This window comes from Dendrobium catenatum, unplaced genomic scaffold (genome assembly GCF_001605985.2).
Source record: "Dendrobium catenatum unplaced genomic scaffold, ASM160598v2 fragScaff_scaffold_1483, whole genome shotgun sequence".
Lineage (NCBI taxonomy): Eukaryota > Viridiplantae > Streptophyta > Magnoliopsida > Asparagales > Orchidaceae > Dendrobium > Dendrobium catenatum.
In genome coordinates, this window is record NW_021319945.1 from 1,562,214 (window position 1) to 1,584,905 (window position 22,692).

General features: G+C 34.4%; 2 protein-coding genes across 2 annotated transcripts in view; one reads left to right on the forward strand and one right to left on the reverse strand.

The window, feature by feature from the left end:
• Positions 1-7,329, forward strand: part of LOC110115425 (CRS2-associated factor 2, chloroplastic) — a gene marked incomplete at its 5' end in the record, with an annotated part of 26,452 nt that extends 19,123 nt beyond the window's left edge. Inside the window, one exon of the mRNA XM_020848642.2 lies at positions 6,675-7,329. Within this exon, the coding sequence (XP_020704301.1) occupies positions 6,675-7,066 (392 nt within the window). The remainder of the gene's footprint in view (positions 1-6,674) is intronic.
• Positions 7,330-10,220: 2,891 nt separating this feature from the next.
• Positions 10,221-12,541, reverse strand: LOC110115448 (S-adenosylmethionine synthase 5). Its single transcript, XM_020848677.2, has 2 exons — positions 12,391-12,541; positions 10,221-11,711 (listed from the first exon to the last, which is right to left on the reverse strand). The coding sequence occupies exon 2, from the start codon at positions 11,702-11,704 to the stop codon at positions 10,520-10,522; it is 1,185 nt and encodes a 394-aa protein (XP_020704336.1). The 5' UTR covers positions 11,705-11,711; positions 12,391-12,541; the 3' UTR covers positions 10,221-10,519.
• Between the last annotated feature and the right edge of the window lie 10,151 nt (positions 12,542-22,692).

The window sequence follows — 22,692 nt, forward strand, 5'->3', positions numbered from 1 at the left end:
AAACAGCAAAGATACAATTGATCCTCAATTCGAGAGGAGGATCAATCTCTCCCAAATCTCTGGCAACGCCAAGAGCCCAAAGAAAACCTAAATCTAAGAGATCTCAAATTTCAGCCAAATTCAAGATACTCAAACCCTAGCTAAATCAACTATTTAATGCATACAAATCAAAAGGAATTCCCTAAACAATCCCTACGTTCAAATTTCCCTCTCAAAACGCTAAAAAAAAAACTTCCTAAACGGCTCTACGGGGGCGGACGGCCGCTTGTTCTCCGCCTGTTCGCGATATTTTCGCCCGTGAACTGGTCCCGCCTGGACCAATGGACCGGTCTAACAAAATCACTCAAAATGAAGAACCTTAGTGGTGCATGGAGATTTGCTCGAATAATACATATCCAGCTAGCACATGCACATATTGAAGGAAATTAAAATTCTTGTTGCATATGTTGATCTCATTTTTGTCATGCTTGAGCTTGAACATTACACAACCACCAAGCCACGCACGCCTTGGTCGGCCTTGAGTCTTCCGATTTGATCTTCACAGTACCCATATACTCGATGATTTTGATTCGAACTTCCCAATTAGGTTCACTTAATAATCGTGCACATTGTCAATGGCTCATTCGATCGTGTCTGCCTCACCATGATCATGTGTGCGTCTTCTATCATCGCTCGATTGTGTGCGTCTTGCCACAATCACAGTCTTCACTCATGCGTTTCTTCATGATTTGCAAATTTCCTTTTAATCCCTAGCTTATCACAATCAATTTGAAAAAAAATTTAGCTGAATTGATTAAGTGTCATGCGATTCAATTTTATATGCAACATTGAATTTGAGAAATTTGATGGAATTAATATCAATTATTCATAACAAAAATTGATAAGTCAAATTAAGCGTCAGATACGTCTTTCCAAATGGGTTGACCCAAACCTGAAATTCTCATGTTGGGTTCGGGATGAGTTTTCATGTCGCATTATATTTTGACACCCCTAAGTGGCATGGGATTGCAGGTTAAAAGATAGGTGGGGCGTTGGCTATGGGAAAGAGTAGTAGTCAGCTATGGCTAGGATTGTATGCAAAGAGTTGAACATCATGTTGCAATAGAAGGAAGGGTTCAAGCCAGGAGTTGGATAAGTAGTTTTGAGTATATAGAAGGTTTCAAGAATTGTGAGAAGCATTTCTTGAGAATTGACTTAGGCTGGATTATTTAGATAAATAATTTAATTTTTGAAAAAAAAAAACTAATTTATTATAATTTTGAGATTTAGCTATATAATAGCTTATAAAAAATGAGCCAATCAAACAGATTATTGCGTGCATTGAAACTTACCAAACCAAAATGGGATGCCACAAATGCGTTAAAACTAGTGTGTGTTCTAGGAATGATTGAATCAATGTGCAATAAGTTCACTTTGATCTAGTGTGTGTGCTAGACTAAACAAACATGGGGCTGTGTGTGAGAGTAGGATGTGGGCCTAATTGGATGGTCTAAATTCAAATTGTCTGATATATCTTGTTCCACAATGATCGAAATGTGGAGACTCGAAGCAAACAAGGTCTGTGTTGTAAGATGACACCTACTCTATTTTAGGAATCCATGAGTTTATTGTCATTCCAATATAATATTTTAACATAAATATGTATTTATATATAAATTTGACCCATTTAATATTCAGATACCCTAATTTCTATTACGAGTTTTTTAAGTATTTTAAACCTTATAGTTAGAATATAAAATAAATTCCTTATGAAACAAGTAATGCCTCGAATATTGAAGTGTTTGTACAACTATATAGAATTACTTGTCTATTTTGCATAATTTAACTTCTCACTAAAATAAGTTTTGATGTCCGTCTTTGCTCACTACGTCTTTTTTGTTCGATATGTTCAATAAAATTCATTTTATAGTATGATAAATTAAGTGATGATGATTGAAGAATTAAATTAATAGTGTGCTAAATATCCCTAAGTGGTGGTAATTCATCAGATAGTTCATATGGACATAGTTCCTTAAATATAGACAGTAATTGACTGACATCTGTAAGCTCTAATATTATCTCGGTCATATCTCGGTTCAATTCAGCATTTGTTAAAGCATAAATTACTCCCAGAGTTGCACTTTCCTTTTTCAAAGCATGTTGGCTCAACATATGTAGAGGTTTTCATAGCTCATTAGGCATGAGTTTTTTTTTTACGTGGAAAGACTTTTAGGCTTGCTCGTTATCAACATGACCCTCTTGTCATTGATCTTAAGAGTTTAAGTATTTGATTTATCAAAATGAGTCACCTATGAATCATATAATTAAGGCTAACTAACAATCTTATTCATAAAACACTAAACTAGATTTTCTCGATGTAAGTGGCAAATTGATTGCCGACCAAGCACCTTTGAGTTATTAAAATTACAGTCTTATCCATTTTAGATACTTCATAAGGTTTTGAGGGATGTTAATCTTTTAATTTCATGCATTTAAGGGTTAACCTGTGACCTGGCTATAACATTCATTATTGATTTTTTTTTTTTTTTTTTGCCCGGGGGGGGGATTACAAACAAGGGACGTTTAATTTAATATCCTTTTTCTTGCATGTTTTAATAGTTAATTTTTATTCGATGATTTAATGTTGCACTTAATAATCCCATGTTACTTCATATTACAAGTACTTGTATATGGAAAAGTAGCAAGTAATATTGGCAAAACAAGTTGTAAATAGAGCATTAATCTTAAAATTACTTGTGGTCTCGCTACTCGAGATCTCCTATATAACAAAAGTCAATAGCATGTATATGTCATCATAATCATCAAAGCATAACATAGATCTGTATTATTTCATTACTAGCATCTTACTAGATATACTACAAGAAACACCTAGATCTACTAATTACAACTAGACGAAATGCAACTGTACATCAACAATGTGTAATAAGAGTGTACATTAATTTAATATATACATATAATAGACTATTCGAATAAGAAAAAAATTTTATAGGGACTAACATATTGTGAGCTGAATTGACAAAATTTAAAAATAATATCAATTAACATATTTTCAGATGATTCTTCCAATATGTACTATGTTTAGCAAATATTTATTTATTTAATTTTAAATTAGTTTAAATAAACTATGCATCAAATAATCATTGATAGCGCTTACGTGGTGGATCTGCCTGCAGAGTTCAACTTTCATCCCTCTATTAACATAGAAGAATTAGTAACCTATGAGGGTCCAAAGTTTAACCCACCACCTCCACTTCAAATTGAGCCTTGTGTGACCCCACCCTGTGAGAACCCCCCAGCCTACCTCCACTCCCTGAATATTCCCAAATTACCTATAGCGGAGAAGGTTGACATGATTCTGAGTGATGACATTATTTCCACAATTGAGGGTGGACGAAGAAGATAGCTGATGAGGTGGAGAGGTACACCAGAGTCAGAGGATACATGATCAGAGCGCAAGGAGATACAGCTGATCGACTCAGATACACGAGAGTTTTTGAGACACCCACTCGACGGAGTCGAGTTTTCTCCCATCTGGGGAGAATGATGAGGACATCGGAGATCAATGGCTGCGATCTTGAGTTATTTATTTATATGTACTAGTTTATTTCATATTATTGTTTTTCCCTTTATACCCTTACGGGTGGTCATGTAGTATTGTAGCCCGAAAGGCATTTTAGTCTTTTATTTCTTTTCTTTTCATAAGGCCTATTTATAGGCTAGTTGTTTTGTATTTTGGGATGATGGATATTGAAATGAAATCTTATTTTCTTTGCTTGATCTTTAAGTGAGTTCATGGGAGGAGAGACCCAAGGTGTGGGCAATCGCAATACCCGTCAACCTTTGGAAGAGTCCAAGGTTCGCGGTTTTACGATCTCTTTGTGAGTTCGTTAATTTACTTTTATTTTATTTGTATTTTGCTTCCATCTCCTTTCTCCCCCACTCCATCCACCACCCCTTCCAACTACCCCACCACCGGTGGCTCAACCTCCTCCACCCAATTCATCTTCTAGCTCCACCGCCTAAGCTTCCCAAATCCCTTCCCTTTTCCTCCCTAACCCACCACCCTCACCACCTCCCTAAGCCACCGGCCTCCCCTCACCCGTACGCCGCCATTCTCCCCCAAATCCCCTCCCCGCCGTTCTCCCCTAGCTTCCACTAGCCACCGGCCCCTTCTCCAATGATCTTTGAATTTTGAATTTCAAAATTCGAATCTGCCTTAAATACTTTCCTAAAATAACTTCCCTCAATTAGGAAGGTGCATTCGTTTGAATTCGATTTGATATTTGAATTTCAAATATTTCACTCCCTAATAAATCCCATTTAGGAAGCCTCTAATTTAATGAAATCTGAATTTAATTTCAGATTTAAATCAATCCCTAAATCAACTCCATGACCCCACATACATTGAATGTAGACACAATTCTCCCCCCCTCTCCTAGGCCGGCCCACCCACTCCCTCTTTCTCATTAAACTTTGTCATTAATGATCCCCAATTAACTCCCTAAATTAAGTCCAATTCAAATTCAAATGAGATTGATGAATCTTCTCATTCCTTAATGAAATCACTGATTTGGCAAGCAATTAAACGCTTATCTAAAACTTTTCCCTCTCATGGATGTCGCCAGCCTAGTCATCTCCCTTCCCCACCTTCCCAAAACTGATTCCAAACCTTCCAGTCATACGGGATTCCTTCTCTCCCAATTTTCCTTGCTGTTGTTTGAGAATTTCAGCAAATTCTTATGCTGTTCCGCTATCTATAGAAGCTACACTTGCTGTCCAAATCTCAAGGACAGCCCAGTTTACACGTCCAGAAGTTGTTCGGAGCCAAACAACTTCCTGCCCTGACCTCCCCAGCAAACCCCCTCGCTGTCCAGCCAACCTGAGCCTGTCCTGATTGCTGCCCTGAGGAGACAGAGTGTTGTCCGACGGCTAAAGGAAGTCCCATTGCTACTAAAAGGCTCCAGAAACTTGGAAACTGCTGTCCAGTAATTTCAGCCCACTCTAGTTGCTGTCCAGTTGTCCAGGGAGTCTCCAACTGTTGGCCAGAAGCTCCGACACCATTCTAGTAACCAACCCCCACTCTAACGAAGGTAAACCTGTTCTCCAAATCTTTTCTTCCAAGTCTTATCTTGACTTGTGGTTTAATTGATTCCTAAAGGTTGTGTCAACCCGCTCCGTTAAAACCAAGTTAGTTAGAGAGTTGAGTGAGTGAGTGAGTGGACCTCCTTCATAGTACTAATCTCATTGTTAGTCTAGGGATTTCTTGTTGACACATTTCATGTATGCAATGTTAGATTAATTGAATGTTTTACGGTCTTAATTCCTATGCATGTGATTTACCCTAAACTTGTCTTACCGCTCATTGTGTTTCTTTTGTCGTTTAAAATCAATACAAATATATAATTATTGTGGTCTCTAAGATTAAGCGTGCAAATTCCTTAAAGCAATTCATCCATGCAATTATGTTTTACATCAGATTTGGGAGAGATCGATCCTCCTCTCGAATAGAGGATCAAGTGTATCTTGCTGTTTTTATTCTTCTATTAGTGAAATACAAGTGTTTTGCTTGGTTTTATTTCAGATTTCCACCCAAATTACTCTGTTTTCTACTTTTCTTCTGTAGACAGCAGAATTTCTGCTGTTTGCTCTTCCGTTTTGACTAGGGTTACTTGCGAACTCAAGTATTTCCTATCACCCACATTCCATGATGACACACCACTCTTTAAGAACTCCAAATGCTTTACGCGATAATCAAATTTCCATAGTTTTTAGTATTTATAATTTTCAGAAACAAATATAAACATAAAGACAGGTATAGCCTTTAATTGTTCATGCAAAAAAATTAAAAATTAAAAATTGTTTCGAAATGTACCGGAGAAAGACTACTGCAATGATTAGGAATCTAGTTATAATATTCATTACTGAGACGAGTCATTCTGTTAGGCTGGTCCAAGAGGGACCGACGACTCCTATTGAACCGGTCCCTAGCAGGGGCGGATCCAGCTTCTTTTTTCAGGGTGGGCAAAAAATATTTTTTTTGTGGGGGATGGGCAAAGATGCTTAGGATTGATTAAATGAGGGCAAAAAAATTTTTTGAGAGGGGACAAAATACCCAAAATACTCAAAATATCTCACTAAAATAAAAAAAAAAATTTTTTTTGAGGGGGGGCAAATCAATTACATGGGGATCCGCCCATGGTCCCTAGTGGACCGGTTTACTACTACAACCGCTAGCCCAGGGAAGGGAGATATAAGGGGTCAGCTGCACCTATGGGGCCTACACCTTGATTAAAGATTGCTTTGGAGGGAAATATTTGAATTAGTGGCTGTTTACGAATTTTTGTATTTCTCCTTTGACTTTTTTTATTTTTTATTTATTTCTCATTTGGCTTTAATAAGTGGCTAATGCTAGAATTAGGGTTTCATCTGGAATTTGAATTAGAAATTGGAGGCCTCTTGTATGCTTGGGCTCTTGTCCTCAACTAGAGATTTGGAGAGTCGTTTCTTCCTCTCAAATTGAAGAAACTTATATTATTGTTATTTTTCTTCATCCGTTAGTGGAATCCTTCATCTTTCTCTCAGATTTTTTACAGTTTTCTCAAGGTTGCTGCTGTCAAGTTGCTATTTTCTTCTGAAAACAGCAGTTTTTTTTTTTCTAACACATTCATTTGCAGATCTGTCACTTGACAGTGCCGATGAGTCCTCGCTCAACAAGGTAGTATCAAGCCCCAAAATGATGTCCTTATGGAAGCGAGCTCTGGAGTCAAACAAAGCATTATTATTAGATGAGACTGATCTCACTCCAGATTCACTTCTTGAGAGAGTTGAAGAATTTGAAGGCTTGTCACAGGCTGCTGAACACTCGTATCCACCCTTGTTTCTTTCTGGTACTGGAGCAAATGATGATAGTGACATTACAGAATATGGAAATAATGAAAATCAAGTTGAAGATAATGAGGAATATGACAGAGACTCTAATGATTTTTCTGAAGAGCTAGAGTCCTCAGTCCCCTTTGGATCTTTACCTGTTGATTTAATAGCAGAACGGCTGCACAGAGAAATATAAATTTTCTGGCATTAGATGTGCAGATGCTTCATTTTGTAGGCATTATGGATAGCCATTTATCAAATTAGTACCATTGCCGAATTCTGCTTCTTAAGCATCTTGAGTCATTCCAAAATGGTATTTCTTGCCAGGAAAATAATGAAAAATGTATATTCTTAGTGGCCTTTTAAACTGACTAATATGGTCAATATATACGTGGATACTTTTGCAGTTGAGAACTTATGGATTATGGTTGAATTTGGTGAAGCTCAAGCTTGGAAGAATTTATTATGTATGTTAAAAATGAGAAGTGCTCATCCAAAAAGGTAGGGTTGCAAGACAAGACAATAGATGTTATAGAGTAGGTCAGAGATGGGAGAATAATTATTTTGTGCGGCCATTGAACCGTCCAGAAGCAAATCAGAGCGCGACATATTACTTGGTACATAGTGGTACATAACACCAGTACAAAAAAAAATTGACATGATGTGCTCTGCTTTACCTCTGAATGCCTCTGGGAATGGTGACTGCATATTCAGAAATGGAGATCAAAGGATGTCGGCTCCATGCATCGTTGTGCAACAATGGATGCCAAAAATAGTTGATGATAGGCATTAGCAATAGTTAATGGTGGCGGACGATATTTGTTTAGGGTTCAGGGTCTAAACCATAAACCCTAAACCCTAAGATATTTGTCGGGTAGGTGTTAACAAACAGTGCTATGAAACTTTTTTAAATATCTAAAGTCTCTCTTATAAAATTTTTCCTAAACTGTAGGAATATGATTTATTTATAATTTTTTGGATGGGGAATCCTTGGCATTTCAATTAAAAATTAGGATATTTCATAGTAGGGTTAGAGTTAATCACTTGGTCATTTGATATTTATTTGGACATCTTAGCATATCAATGATTTCATAATTGCGAGATTTTTAGAATTCATCTCATCAAATTATTCATTTCAATTATCGGGATATAAAATACGGAGATCATTTTAATCTTTGCATACTTTTGTGAAATTTCAACTATACTTATTAAGTACTTAATTTTGATCCCGTTGAAGTTTGAACATAATTTTATTGGATTAGTTTCATTCAACTTCAAGTTTAAAGATATATTTGGAAGAATTTTTTTCACCATTTTATTTTTTATATCACAATCATAGTTTTAATTGATTATTATTTTCTAGTTATATTTTAAAAAAAATTGTAAGGAAAAATTATTATTTATTTTTAATTGATTAAACTATAAGAGAGTTTTGTTCATTTGAAAAAATAAAATATTTATGATACTCATAATGATTCAAACTACATGTGGAGAGCAAATCCAGTTGAATCTAAAAATTGTAGAGGAGTTTTTAACCATAGAGATTTTTTGCTAATATTTATTCAGGTCCCTTAGCACAATGGATTCCCTTTTACATCCACAGTAAAGAGAGGGAATTTATTATCAGTTATAAAAAAAAGCTCATTAAACGCTGAGCTGTCCTCACTCTGCCCTTTTTTATTTTTTTATTTTTCCTCTTTCATTGCGTTGCCATTGCGATTCGTCATTTTAATGGAGTAACAAGCAACTACAGCTGTGCATTAAATTAGACATAAGATTGGATTATCCGCATGTTATATCAATAAATGGTCTTCATATCTCACCTACCAAGGAACAATTATTACGTCCTCTCATCGGACGTAGAGCTACATTCGGCCTTCAATAAGATGTCGTCACGTGCAGACGTGCTCTTATTATTTACCGTGCGGCCCGACGACTTGACCCGGACCGGAACCCGGGAATGCTATGTTCGCGTATTGCGAGGTATTACTCGGTATTTGCTCGATATTGCTAGGTATTGCTTGACAATAACAAAAAATACCGCTCTGTGAAGACCAATACCGAGCAATACCGAGTTGTACCGAGTTTTTCTAACAACAATTTGCCTAAAGAAATCTCAATTCTCCCATGGCTCTTTTGAGGACCATCTATAATAATTGATCTCAAATTGGCCTTTAAATCTCGTCTTTAAACAAGAATTAAGGTCTAAAATAATTACAAAATAATAACAAAATAAAAATGTTTTGAACATAAAATATGAACATCAAATTTATAGGCTATAATGTTAATGGGGTAACTATGTGTTGAAGATTCATGCATGATTGCATTTGGTTATATTGGAACATAAACCTCTTTTAATTTCCTTTTTGGTTTTTCAAATTAGGCAAAGAATCAATGAAGTGATTCCACTTATATTCGTTGTAGTCAAACTAATTAAATCATACACAACTCATCTTGGTCTGTTGATTGAAAACTTAGGCTATTAAGAGGTCCTGAGTTCGAATCTTGTATATAGAATGTGTGTGTGAGTCTGCGTTCATTGACCTAAATGTCCCAAAAAAAAAAAAATTTAAGTAAATCATGATGAAAATTAAATCCCTTATAATGTTCCAGTTTGAACTATCTACAATATGAAACTTGTCAAGTCTTAAATCCCCCAAAGCTTTGAATAACTTGAGTCGAATCTCATCCAAGCCGTCCAATAATCGACCTCAAATCAATCTTCAACACAAAGTTAATGAACTCATCTAAATGACTTACAAAAGTCACCCTCCTATGAAGGCAATCTACATGAAGAACTTACTAACTGACCAAATGTTTTTGCAAGAAAAATATGCCAAGGCACTCACCCTTAATTGAGAACTCATAGAAAGTTCATGACTACTGGTCAACTACAAGCCCAATCATCAGCTACAAAGCTAGCTATATGAGTTCAATCTAGTTATATATATACAAAAAGAAACCAATAATAATAATCCCTTTGTTGGACAATTTTAATCCTAATTTTTTTAAATTAAAAAAAATTATGAATTTAATGTCTTAACTAAAATCGAATATAAAAATATAGTTATTTGATTCTTCAAATTTGATCTTTAATACTGCATCAAAAGCCATTTCGAATCATATTTGAGAAGTTAGACAACTAAGGCTCTATTTGGGACGATTTTTTTACTGCTTCTTAAAACAACTTTCTAATACAAAAATTTTAATTATTTAAGAAACAATAAAAAAACCATCAAAAAACAAAATTTAGAACACATTTCACAACTGCATAATTCCATACAAATAATTGAACACATTTAATTTTGATTTCAATAAATTTCACAGAGACTAAGCATCAAATCAAGCACTTTAAGCAAATCAAATTAAACATATAAGAACTTCATAGGATAAGAAACAATAATTGTTTTCATTAAACCCACAATGATTAAGCATAAATCCAAACTCCGAAACGAACTGAAAAGTTTCTAAACTGATGCTTCCATTGTTTCCCACGCCCACAAGAAGAGGGGAAAAAAAAAAGATAACAAGAGAACTACAATGAATAAACGATGTGATGACTTATCAGAAAGATCAGCAGAGGAGGGAGTATCGTAATACCATATACGACGGATATAGAGACGTTATTTGAATAGTTTAGGTTTTAATCTTACGCAGCAGCCTTATCCCACTTGAGGGGCTTGACCACCTCCCAGGTGAAGTCGGGGTCATCCCTTCCGAAGTGCCCATACGCAGCAGTCTTCAGAAACCGGCCATTGCCACCCCTCTTAAGGTCAAGGTTGATGCTTATCATTCCAGGCCTGAAGTCAAAGTTCTCCTTGACGATTTTGAGAATTTCCTTGTCAGGGATCTTGCCAGTGCCATAGGTATCAACGAACACCGAGAGAGGCTCGGGCACACCAATTGCATAGGAAACTTGAACAATGCAGCGACGAGCGAGTCCATTGGCCACGAGACTCTTGGCAGCCTGCCTGACGATGTAGGCACCACTGCGGTCAACCTTGGTGGGATCCTTGCCAGAAAAGGCACCACCACCATGGGCTCCCCAGCCGCCATAGGTATCGATGATGATCTTCCTGCCTGTAAGTCCTGCATCGCCATGAGGTCCACCAATGACAAAGCGGCCGGATGGGTTGAGATGGAAGATGGTCTTCTCGTCAATGTACTGCTCAGGGATGACTGGCTTGATGACATGCTCCTTGAGGTCGGCAGCAATTTCATCGTTGGTGACAGTCTCATCATGTTGTGTGGAGATGAGGACTGTGTGGACTCGGATGGGAACCCTAGCTCCATTGTCATTGCGATACTCAACAGTGACCTGGGTCTTGCCATCCGGCCTCAACCAGGCACAGGTGCCATTCTTCCGAACTTCGGTAAGTCGAGCTCCAAGCTTGGTGGCAAGGACATGGCTGAGAGGCATGAGCTCAGGAGTCTCATCAGTGGCATACCCAAACATGTGGCCTTGGTCACCAGCACCAATATCCTCAGGGCGTTTGGTGAAGTGACCATGAACTCCCTGGGCAATATCAGGAGACTGTTGCTCGATATTAACAAGAACTTTGCACTTGTCCGCATCAAGGCCAACATCATCGGAGGTGAATCCAATGGAGCGGCAGGTCTCACGGACAATCTTCTCATAATCAACAGTGGCCTTAGTGGTGATCTCACCAAATACCATGACCATGTTGGTCTTGGTGCAGGTCTCACATGCAACCTTGCTGTCGGGGTCCTGCGCGAGGCATGCATCAAGAATGGCATCTGATACCTGGTCGCAAAGCTTGTCTGGGTGACCCTCGTTCACAGACTCGGAGGTGAAAAGGAAGGTGTCTGCCATTTGGAATCTGAATAAACAAAAAAGAGAGCAAATTCATCAAGCATTACCCAAACACTGTGTACAATAAAAACGAGAAATCACAAAAATTATAACCGCAACAGCACGGAAGATTTAAAAAACAAACGAACAAAAAACCTAAGCCTCCGGCAAACAAAACACACAATGAGATTGAAGATCCACCACATAAGAACCAAAAACAAAAGCCCTTGCTAACAACAATCTAAAAAGAGAACAATTAGATCGAAAGCCCACTACATTTTACAGACCAAAATACAAAATACTAATCTCAGAAGACAACATCAAAACTACGCACCAACAAATCTTATCATCGACAGATCTAGAGCAGAACCAGTCTTCATAATGCTAATATCCCAGAGAATCAACAAAGAAATCCTTCAGATCTACATATATCCAACTCCTCCCCGATTAAAAAAAACAAAAACACACACAAACACAAAGAGAAGGACGAATGCCACTCATCCTCCCACAAACCGTATAAACCCCAGGAAAAATCGCTCATCAATTCTCAATCCCGACAGATCTGGCCACTCCACCTTAACACCGCAAAACCTACATAGTACGCATAACTTGTACATGCCTTGAAAAGGAAGAGACGCCAAAGGAATGAAGGAACACCGAATTCACATAGAACAAAACTGAGAACTGATTAAAGATTCGTCGCTCACCTTTGTTCGATTGTACGCGAGACAAATGCCTTCTGCCTTCCTTTCCTTTCACGAGTTTATCTCCTTCACCGCGGCCCCAATTTATAGATGAGGGACGGTTGTTGGACGATTAGATCCACATATGGCGGACGCGTTCACCGGGCATAGTCGGTGGTCGACCTCTCATCACTGGTTGTTACCGGTGGAACCGCGGTGACGGTTGAAATGCTTCTTACCTACCCCTCCTCGGAGCCGACTTTGAGGCTATATTCATCGGCTCGGTCCACCAGGTTAGAGGTCTAAAAAAATCAAAATTTGACCACGTATTTTTAACGGATTTACTTACATACCACAAAATTTTTAGATTTTTACATCTCCCGTACCTAAATTTTTATATTTAGTATATTATTCTAACGGATTTAGTATAAGGTAGATTTTATTTTAAATAAATTAATAATAAGAATATTTTTTACATAAATATAATTTTCTTACATGATTTTCTATTTTGGTAGAAATAAATAAAAATTATGGTTGTTGTCTTTAGAATTCATTTGAGACAATCGAAATATTTTATAAAAATGGTTGAAAAGCTACTTTGTAGAAAGTAATTTTTTAAAATTTATAGTAAAAATTAGCCTTCTAGCATAAATTTTTTTGAAAATCAATAAAAAAATAGTAATCAAATAAAAATTATTACTATGATCAGAAAAATAAAATCATAAAAAAGTTGTCTCAAATAAAGCCTTAGAATTTATTAGAGGTAGCTTTCTGACTTCTTTGCCTTTCAGAAAATAACCACAATTTTATTTGACTTTTTTTTTTGCTACTTTCAAAATTATTTGTTGTGAAAAATTATTTTATTTAAAAAGAAAAGAAAAATTATTTTCTTCATAATAATTTTACCATCAACTTTATAAATTAATATAGTTGTCGCTTAAAATTGTTCTATTGAAATGTCTGAGGAGATTCTTCAAACCCCAAAGATTCCTATTTTGTAGCTTATAAATTTCCATGCAAAAATTTAATCTCAGCATTCATATTTACATGATTATGAGTATTTAATTTTTTTTTTTAGGTGTTAGATTTATAAAGCCGACCCCACGTAGTGGGATAAAGGCTTGATGTTGTTGTTGTTGTTGTTGTTGTTGTTAGATTTATAAATATGTATGATTTTTAATAGGATGTATATAATTATTTTTACTAAAAATATAATCAGCGACATTAATACCATTAATCAAGTAAATTAAAATTTCAGATGAATAAAATAAATGAAATTGATTGTTTGAACTAAATCAAATAAATTTAAAATAAGATAAAATTAATACACCAAACAAAAATAAATTATGATATTCAATTATTCATAATTGATATCTATTTTACGGATTTTTATTTGGTCCGGTGCAAGGACCTAGAGGAAGGTTCGGTTTTGCCTAAAAAAGTGCAAATACCGAGTTTTTTGAAAAAATACCGAGTTTTTTGAAAAACTCGGTATTTGCACTTTTTGACCTATTTTTGCCTAAAACCGAACCTTCCTCTACATCCAGTGAAAGGACCTAATAATTGCTTCTATTTTACAGAGATAAAGGTTTCCTTTTGGGATAGTTGTCTTATATTTGACCAATATTTTTTTACTTAAAAAAAAGTGTTAGAAAGCTACTAAAAAAAAGCAACTTTCAAAAAAAAAAAAATTTATGCAATAATTTTATAATCATTTTTATTAAAAATTACACCCGCCTCAAATTTGAGAGATTATTTTGTGCGGAGTTCAAATCCAGAGAATTGTTCGGTTGTGATTGTGAACAATAAAAGTGCAGTGGTGAACGGTAACTGTGTTTTTACTGTTCACAGTCACATGACCGAACGGTTCTTCGGATCTGGACTCCGCACATAATAACCTCTCCTCAAATTGACCCAAAGTTTAGAAAATATTTAATAGCCCACATGTTTCATGCTCTAAACAGCTTCTTTTAACATACAAGAACAGATACCAATTATTATGAAAGATCAGCATCGGCCACTTTAAAGTAAACATTTGGTGCAATTTTTTTTTTGTTTGGGGGTAATTTCTATTATTTTTGTGATGTAAGAAATAGATTTGAATGAGAAAAATTTTCACGATTTATATCTTACATTTTGTTTTTAAAAAATTATTTCTCAGAAAATACGATAGATATTGTAAGTTAAAAAAAAAAAAACTTTTAATAAAAAAAATATAAATAAATTAATTTTTTGAGAGATTCAGAGCAGAATAATTAGTGCCATGACACCGATGAGTCCTGCCCGCCAAGTTTGACAGGAAAATCAGCTTGAAGAGAGTCAAATTACTTAGTTTTTTTTTTTTTTTAATTTCAATATGATGCGTGTCAAGCTTTTATTTTCTTTATTTATATTAGGAGTTATAGAGAGACACCTCATAGTAAAAATTTAGACTATTGTTTTGGGCTTATGCATGATTAATTTATATCATCATCTGATTAAATTGATGATTTCAAGAAAAAAAAAATTATTTAGGATGTAAAATACAAATTCTTGTATTTGTTGATTGGGTGATCAAGTCATATCAAATTTTAGCATAAAGTCGGATAATGATAGTGGCCGGTGGTCGGGGATAACAGTTGAGGATAGTGGTGACGATCATAACAGTCAATTGTCGACGGGGGTTTAATGGCGAGTATGAATGGCAGTCGATGGCAAGTGTGGGCGCAGATAGCAGCTTATGTGGGGATATCAAGTCAAGTTGTGATGTATTTTAGAATTCGGCTAAAAACGAAATATTTAGAATACATAAAAAAAATGTACTACTAACTACTAAGTGAAAAAAAATCATCAAAATTTTACTTTATATTTCTTTTTCATCAAGCCAAACATAAAATTTTTCAAATCCAATACATTTGAAATATTTTACATTATTTTTCAAAAAACCAAACAACACCTTAACTAAATTAAAATTTGGAAAATAAAAAATGAGAGATTATGGGAATTTTTTTCAAAAATGACAATTGTTTTACTAATTTATTTCTATGTATATTAACTTATATTATCTTCATATTGTTTTTTTTTTATAAATGAAAATTATTAATATAAAATATTTCTTGATTGCTATGATAATTAAAGTATTGAAAAAAAAAATTTAGAAGTTCACTTTAAAATTTATATATTTTGTATGAATCAAACTTAATAAATTCAATATTTTGTTGCAGTTATTTAAATTACCTAAAAGTTTACAAATCATGTGTCATAAATGATCTTGATCTTATATCTAAATGCAAATATAAAAGATAATTGTAATATTTTGATTCTTATAGAGATCCACCTAACACTTGAGATTGAAATTAGGTGAAAGTGGTAGGTGCTGAGCGTGACTGACTATTAGGAGTAAAAGGTAGACAAATATTTTAATTATTGACAATTCACCAAACCTACCACCAAAATATGGCCACCAATAAAGATTACAACATGAGTTGAGTTTGATACTTTTGGACAGATCTTCCATCCTACCACTTTTGTGAACATTGACTGCAATTACAGGTTTCATAGTTCCAATATTTTTTTTTTAAAATGTTGTCATGAGCTTCGCTTTGTTGCAAGGAAAAAAAAATTTATAAGAGGATATTTTGATTTGGTTATAGGTTCGGTAGTTTTAGATCTTTGTGTATTTCATGCTTTCAAAGGGGTAAGAAAGTTGTCTCAAATTAGAAAAATTATTCTGTGCGGCGTCCGGAGGCGAATCCGGACGCACCATGTCACCGGATGTCAACGAGGACTAGTGCACCCGGTGATGTGGCGCGTCCAGATTCGCTTCCGGGCGTATTCGGATGCAGCACGGAATAATCTCTCCCCAAATGAAGCCTATATCAAAATTAATTTAATAATATTTAGATTTATAATGAGATTAATGTGAAATAAAGTTTATGGCACGCAGAGCTTGACAACAAAGAAAGATGATTTTGATTCAAGGGGTGGGGAGAATATTATAGGTAGAAAAAACTAAAACGCAATAAGGTGAATCAAAGGATGTCACACGGAGTCACGGAGACAAAGGATAGAGAAGAATGAAAAATTTTAAAAAAGGTGGAACAATTCACAAAAGGAAGACAAAGGAAACTCTTCTTAGATAATCTTCAATTGGTTAATGAGCCGTTGGCATATATCTTCGTTCTTTTTTGTTGGCCCAAAAGATTAAATTTTCACCATTCACAAAATGAGCATTAAATTTAAATGAAAACCCTCCGCTTTTCTAGGAGATCAGTCATCAAAGGAGGAGGTTATAGAAGGTAACAAAACGAAGTTTATCCAAACATGAGAAAGGGGACTTTCACTATAGAAAAATCTCTGTTTTTCTGTGAAATTTCGTCCGCTGGTAGAAGCGATGGTTTAACTGGCGGATATTTCGTCGGATACTTAGCATTTTCCGGCGGATAGACCGCCGGAGAACTGTCGAAAAAATAGTTGGTTTTTATAAAGCTGGTGGTTACTTCCGGCAAAAATACGCCGAATATGATGTGTGGAACTTCCGGCGGAAAATCTGACGGCTTATTTAATCCCGAGGAAATATTGTGGACAGAAATTCAGCTGGAAAGGTTTCCGGGGCAGAAGCCGTCGGAAAAACCCTATTTCTTTTTTCGTGACTATGCTATTCTCATTTCACTCATTCTCGCTCTCGCTTCGTTAATTTTCTCCGTCGCCGACGTTCTCCTCCGTCATTGAACGATGCCTCCATCGCCAACGGCTTGTTCACCTCTTTGTCACCGCCTCTATCGGCTTCATGTTGACTGCTCCGTCGATAACATTCCCCGCTCAGTTATCGAAAATCCACCGTAAGTAACCCATTTAGTTTTTCTTTGGTCAATGAACTTAGAATGATCAAATATGTTATTAATTAAACTGTATGTTGTATGTTAAACTGATTATTTGTGTTGAATATTTGAATGAATATGTCATTTTTATATTTTTATGCATGTTTGTTGTTTTGTAGAAAATATACCATATATATTGACTATTATTAAGGTAAGAGGTTGGTGCTTAATAACCATTACTTTATCATGTTTATGTTAGAGCATTGATTCTACATATTCCAAAATTGTAACTAAGATAGTCATTCACTCATTTTAATAATGTTTCTATCTCTCAATATATAGCAAGAGAATCAAAGGAAGAAGAGTTGTTAAAGCATTTAGGGTAAGTAAGCCTTAGGAAGAGGAGGAGGAGGAGGGATAAGATAACAATAAGAAAGAAGAGGTCAACAAAGTGCTTTAACAAAAAAAGAAGACTACAGTGAGGCTTGATAAGGCTCTACTCTCATTAGTTTTTTCACTTACCATTTTCACCTCCTTAGTGCGCGCATTATCTCCTGGCCTCTCTCTTTATTTTATTTCATATCATACCTTCATCTTAAAGCTTCATTTGGGCAATCATCATACATTCATGATAACCTATACAAGGGTTACTTGAAAATGCATTATATAAAAAAAAACCTCATACATTTTTATAAAAAGATAAACTAAGAAAATATATATAGCTGACAAAAACCTAAATTCAAATGTTTTTTTTTTTTTTGTTAACATATATTATATAATGCTAATTTAAATTAATTTGTAAATATATTTTAAGTTGATCAAGTGGATCAAAAAGAATTCGAGTCTGGCTAGGCTGAACTCTAGCTCGAGTTCATTAACTTACGAGCTCGAGTATCGGCTCAAGTTCGAACTTGTGCCTCGATAAGCTTAACTCATGAGCTCGTTAAAGAATCGAACTTGGGCCTGCTCGTTAGCCGACTCGGCTCACTTACACCCCTATAAAGAGAACCAAAAAGAATTTGACGCTGGTGATACCGAACATGCACGTATGTTCATGCTCTTTGTTTTCATGTGAAGTAGCACCGTCATGTAACCACGTCTCATTGATACAGATTTTTCATGTCATACTTTATTGCGCAATGATGTACAGCATAATTTTTTTTTCTCGGCGAGATCCCATTGACTATCATCCTTTATCAATTGCAAGTTCTGTGCGAATGAAGCAGAAATAAATTAATGATGAACAGTCTTAGAAGAATTTATGCTTTTGCTTCCACGTTCTTCTGGAACAAACATGCTAAGTTCTCCATTATTCTTTCATTATTCAGCCACCTGAATGCTGGATATTTTATCTTCCTAGCCTTTATTCTTGATTATGAAGTGGATGAGCTTCCATTTCAAAATACAAAGTGAAGTTAGCCATTTGTTTGAGCATCATGGAATAATGTGAAAAGTTGAAGTTTCCTTTGGAAAAGGGAAAAAGATTAGGTGAAGAATAAAATTTGTTTATATTTACTTTTAGATAAGTTTAATATAATAGTCGGTTTATTGTTCATAAATTAACTTCCTGTAAAAGAATAAGGAGTATTCTAGGGGCTATGTATCAGTTCCGGGCGATAAGCAAGTAGAAATATACGCCAACTAGGTGAGGACGACCAATGAACTCACAGAGATCCTTTTTCCTAGGGATCCAAGATGAGGGAACTCTAGGACTCCAACTATCGTCCATGCACGATCTATATTAGATATAACCAATTGCCCATCCAACCTCCTCTATGTTCTTGACAGACTATCTCAAAATCTTAGAAGCTATAAGCATTTATAGGGCTTGGAAATAGGAGATAACTTCAAATAGTACTTCAGGCAACTTGATTCATGAAAGATGTATTTATCTCAAAGTAAATTTATTAATTTGTAAATACATTATCACCAAAATTTATATCAAAATATGTTGATCTAATTTTCTCTTCGAAAAATCCCTCATTGTCAAAAGACAATACATTGATGATATCTTAGTAGGTTATTATGTCAGTGGATTCCATCAAAAGAGTTTTTTTTAGAAGGGGTTGGATTTAATGTGTTCCTTCCTAAAAATCAAATAATCTTTGAATCACCAATAAACTTTGATTTGATTTTTATTAGAAAGTTGATTTGACAATTAATGCGTCTCCTCATTCCCATGGTAGCTTCATCAAGTAGAAAAATCTTTACGACAAGCTTGTCATTGATTTCTATTTTCTATAACTATAACTCTCCTCCTCTTCTTCCATCAATTGGAAAATCAAGTGACATCTTTTACAATAGTCTTTTGGGCTTGCTCAAATAATAGCTAGCTTTCTTCACTTTTGAGAAGGAGAATTGGTTAGATGGTGACCCCCTTATATGTTTTCCCTAATCTATGTAACTTGGCTTGAAAACAAAGTTGTATTATCAACTCTTAGCTCAGTTTGTTGGAACATTCAAGTCTATCATCATTTCTATTGCAATATATGCATTGATAAACAACTTGATTTTCATTGCCCCATTAGTTAATCTTTTCATTGTTCACTCGATCTTATTTCTAATAGGGAGAGCATTTTCATTACATTTCATTTAGAATAAAAGAGTTCTTACAAAAATATACTTGCTAAGTTGGTATATGACCAAATGATAGAATTTAGGCTTCGTTTGGGGCAGTTCTCTTACTGCTTCTTAAAACAGTTCTTTAGTACAAAACTTTAAAATTTTGTGTTAGAAAACTACTTTAAGAAGTAGTAAGAAAGCCGTACCAAAAGTAACCTTAATGTCATTGCATCTTGCACTCCATTAATTCCTCTACTAACAACCCGTGGCATTTATGAGAATGATGTTGAAAATGTTAATCATGCAACATTGATGGAAACATGCAACATTTTATTTTTTCCATCAATGTTGCATCATTGGCAACCACCATCGATGCGTCATTGATTATATATATAATCCTCATCCAAAAAAATTTCTTTTGATCTAATTTGATGAAATGTTAATAAGGGGGTCTCCACAACTGCTTAATCTTGACATAGAAATAAACAAAAGTTATGCTCGTGAAGGAGGAAATTTAAAAGGCTAATTGTAGAGCTAACTTTTAATCTTTAGAAATTTGATGGCCCGTTAATATTTTTCTTGACATAAGTTTGCGTCGATGCTAACAAAATCAGTGATGGGGTAAAATTGATATTGAATCAGTGCATCTCTCTATTGTCTCCATTTGCATTTCTATTATTCAATAATCTTCAATATAATGAAGTATGACAAACTCTATGGCTTCCTTTGGAACATCTTTTGGCTATTATTTTTTGGCTGCTTTCAAAAAATTTTATACAAAAAAATTGTTATAAAAAATAATAAAAAATTACCCCAAATAAGATATAAATATCATATCTTACTTTGAATTAAAACAAGAAACTAATTATTGAAATAATTTATTTGGAATGGATATAGTATTTTATAAAGTTGATTATAAAATTACTATAGAAAAATAACTTATTGTAAAAAATAACTTTTCATTACAATTTATTTGAAAAATAATAAGAATATAACAATAAAAAACAGTATCTAAATAAAAAAATTATTATTTGCTGAAAAATAAAACAGCCAGCAAGCAGTCCAAAAAATCCTTGGGCTCAGTGGCCATCTTGTGTATTCAAGCTTGGAGCCGAGACCTTCGGATGAATGTGCGCTCTCTGTAGTCTCGACTGGATATTAATACTTTAGTATTAGAATATCTTATCCATAAGTATATTTATTATCTTGTCAGTTTTTTTTTTGGAAAAATATATTGTCAGATTTATATTTAGCGCATCTGAAAACTTTAAAACACTTGACTCGACACGTCCAATAATTTTTTTTTTTTAATTTGTTGACAGCAAATTCTCATAGAGCCATATATTCAGAGGATTTCATAAATTGCCACTTGATAGATTCGCATGTCGGGATTTCCCTCTTGCGATTTCTTTGTTTGAAATATTTACATTATTAAGGGAATCTAATTCGAATGTTTGATGAAGTATTCTGATTTTTAAGAGACAGAAATATCCAACCTTTTCTCTTTAAAACTCTATGGATAAGGCTTGTTTTTACACATTTAGAAGAAATTCAATGAAAATAATTTTCAAACTTAAAAAATTCTAGAACTCTAGCCGTTCGTACGAAATGTTGGCTTTCAGCTAATGCCAACACTAGTCATCGATTGAGACCAATGTCAATGCCCATCATCTACTAATACTGATATCAAACATTATAAATGATTAAATTCGGCTTATTATTTCCTATGTTTGACACTAATCTTCCTCACAACCTGGTCTCCCCTTCTATTAGGAGAGTTTTTGCGTTAAAACAAACAAAGTCCTCTAACATTCCTTATAAACTATTTCCCACCATAAACCAAGGATAGATGTTGGATGGGATATGAGAACATTGACCAACATGAAAATCCTGCTTTCATGATTAATGGGTTATAAGAACATTGATCAAGTTAACTACTAATCGTTCCTTGTGTCTTAGATTCTAATCAATCATTTTATGCATGTCAAAGTCTTACATATGTTAACTACTAATGCTTGGCATGCACCTTCATGATTGTCAATTCTTCTCTTATAAGAAAAATGACAGAGACAACTGCCCAATTTTGCTTGATAATAACTCTAACATTCAAAAACATTTACTTCCACTATGAAATAGTCTTTCAGAATTTATGTATGCTATATTGTATCATTATCTTATCTAACTATAAAGAACATTTATTTTATAATATATAGCTCGCACTAATTAAATGTATTTTAGACATCCTGAAAAAGCTGACGATAAGTAGCTTCTCTAAGTTGATGATGTTTGTGTTATTCTCTATCTTCCAATGAGTTGATCTCTTACACTTCATAAAGCGGTAAAATTAGCGTCTCATACGTCTACAGTGTTATAAAAGGTTGCAATTGAGAGTAAAATATGATGTAATTCAATTCATTTGATTTGAATTTTGAAATAGTAAATGCTCAATGAATTTATCAAATGGGTTAGATTTGAAATTCTAATGAAGAGTTTGAGTTTATTATTTTTAAAGTTAAAATAAATATAGATTTACAAGATATTTTATTATAATAAGTATAAGTGTTGAATATCATTTTAATATTTTTTGTAAATTTTTTAAAAATTTAGGATCATATGTTTTAAATAAAATTGGATAAGTATATCTTAATTAAATTTTTGATAAAAATCTTTTGCTTTATTTTGAAAAAATTATAATACATTCAGATTTATATTAATATCATATTAAAAAAATGGTATTGCTAGGTATTTGCTCGGTATTGCTAGGTATTTGCTCGGTATTGCTAGGTATTTGCTCGGTATTGCTAGGTATTTGCTCGGTATTGCTAGAAAAAACTAGGTACAACTCGGTATTTGCTAGATATTTGAAATATATCCAAAAAGTGATGGGATGTTGTTCGGTTTGTAAAGGAATTAAAAAAATGCAAGTACGAGAACCCAAAAAACGGCGGGGCGGGTCGGCGACTTT

Bases quoted from the DNA above. Each gene is read 5' to 3' on its own strand.
- LOC110115448 (XM_020848677.2), bottom strand. From the start codon at position 11,704: ATGGCAGACACCTTCCTTTTCACCTCCGAGTCTGTGAACGAGGGTCAC.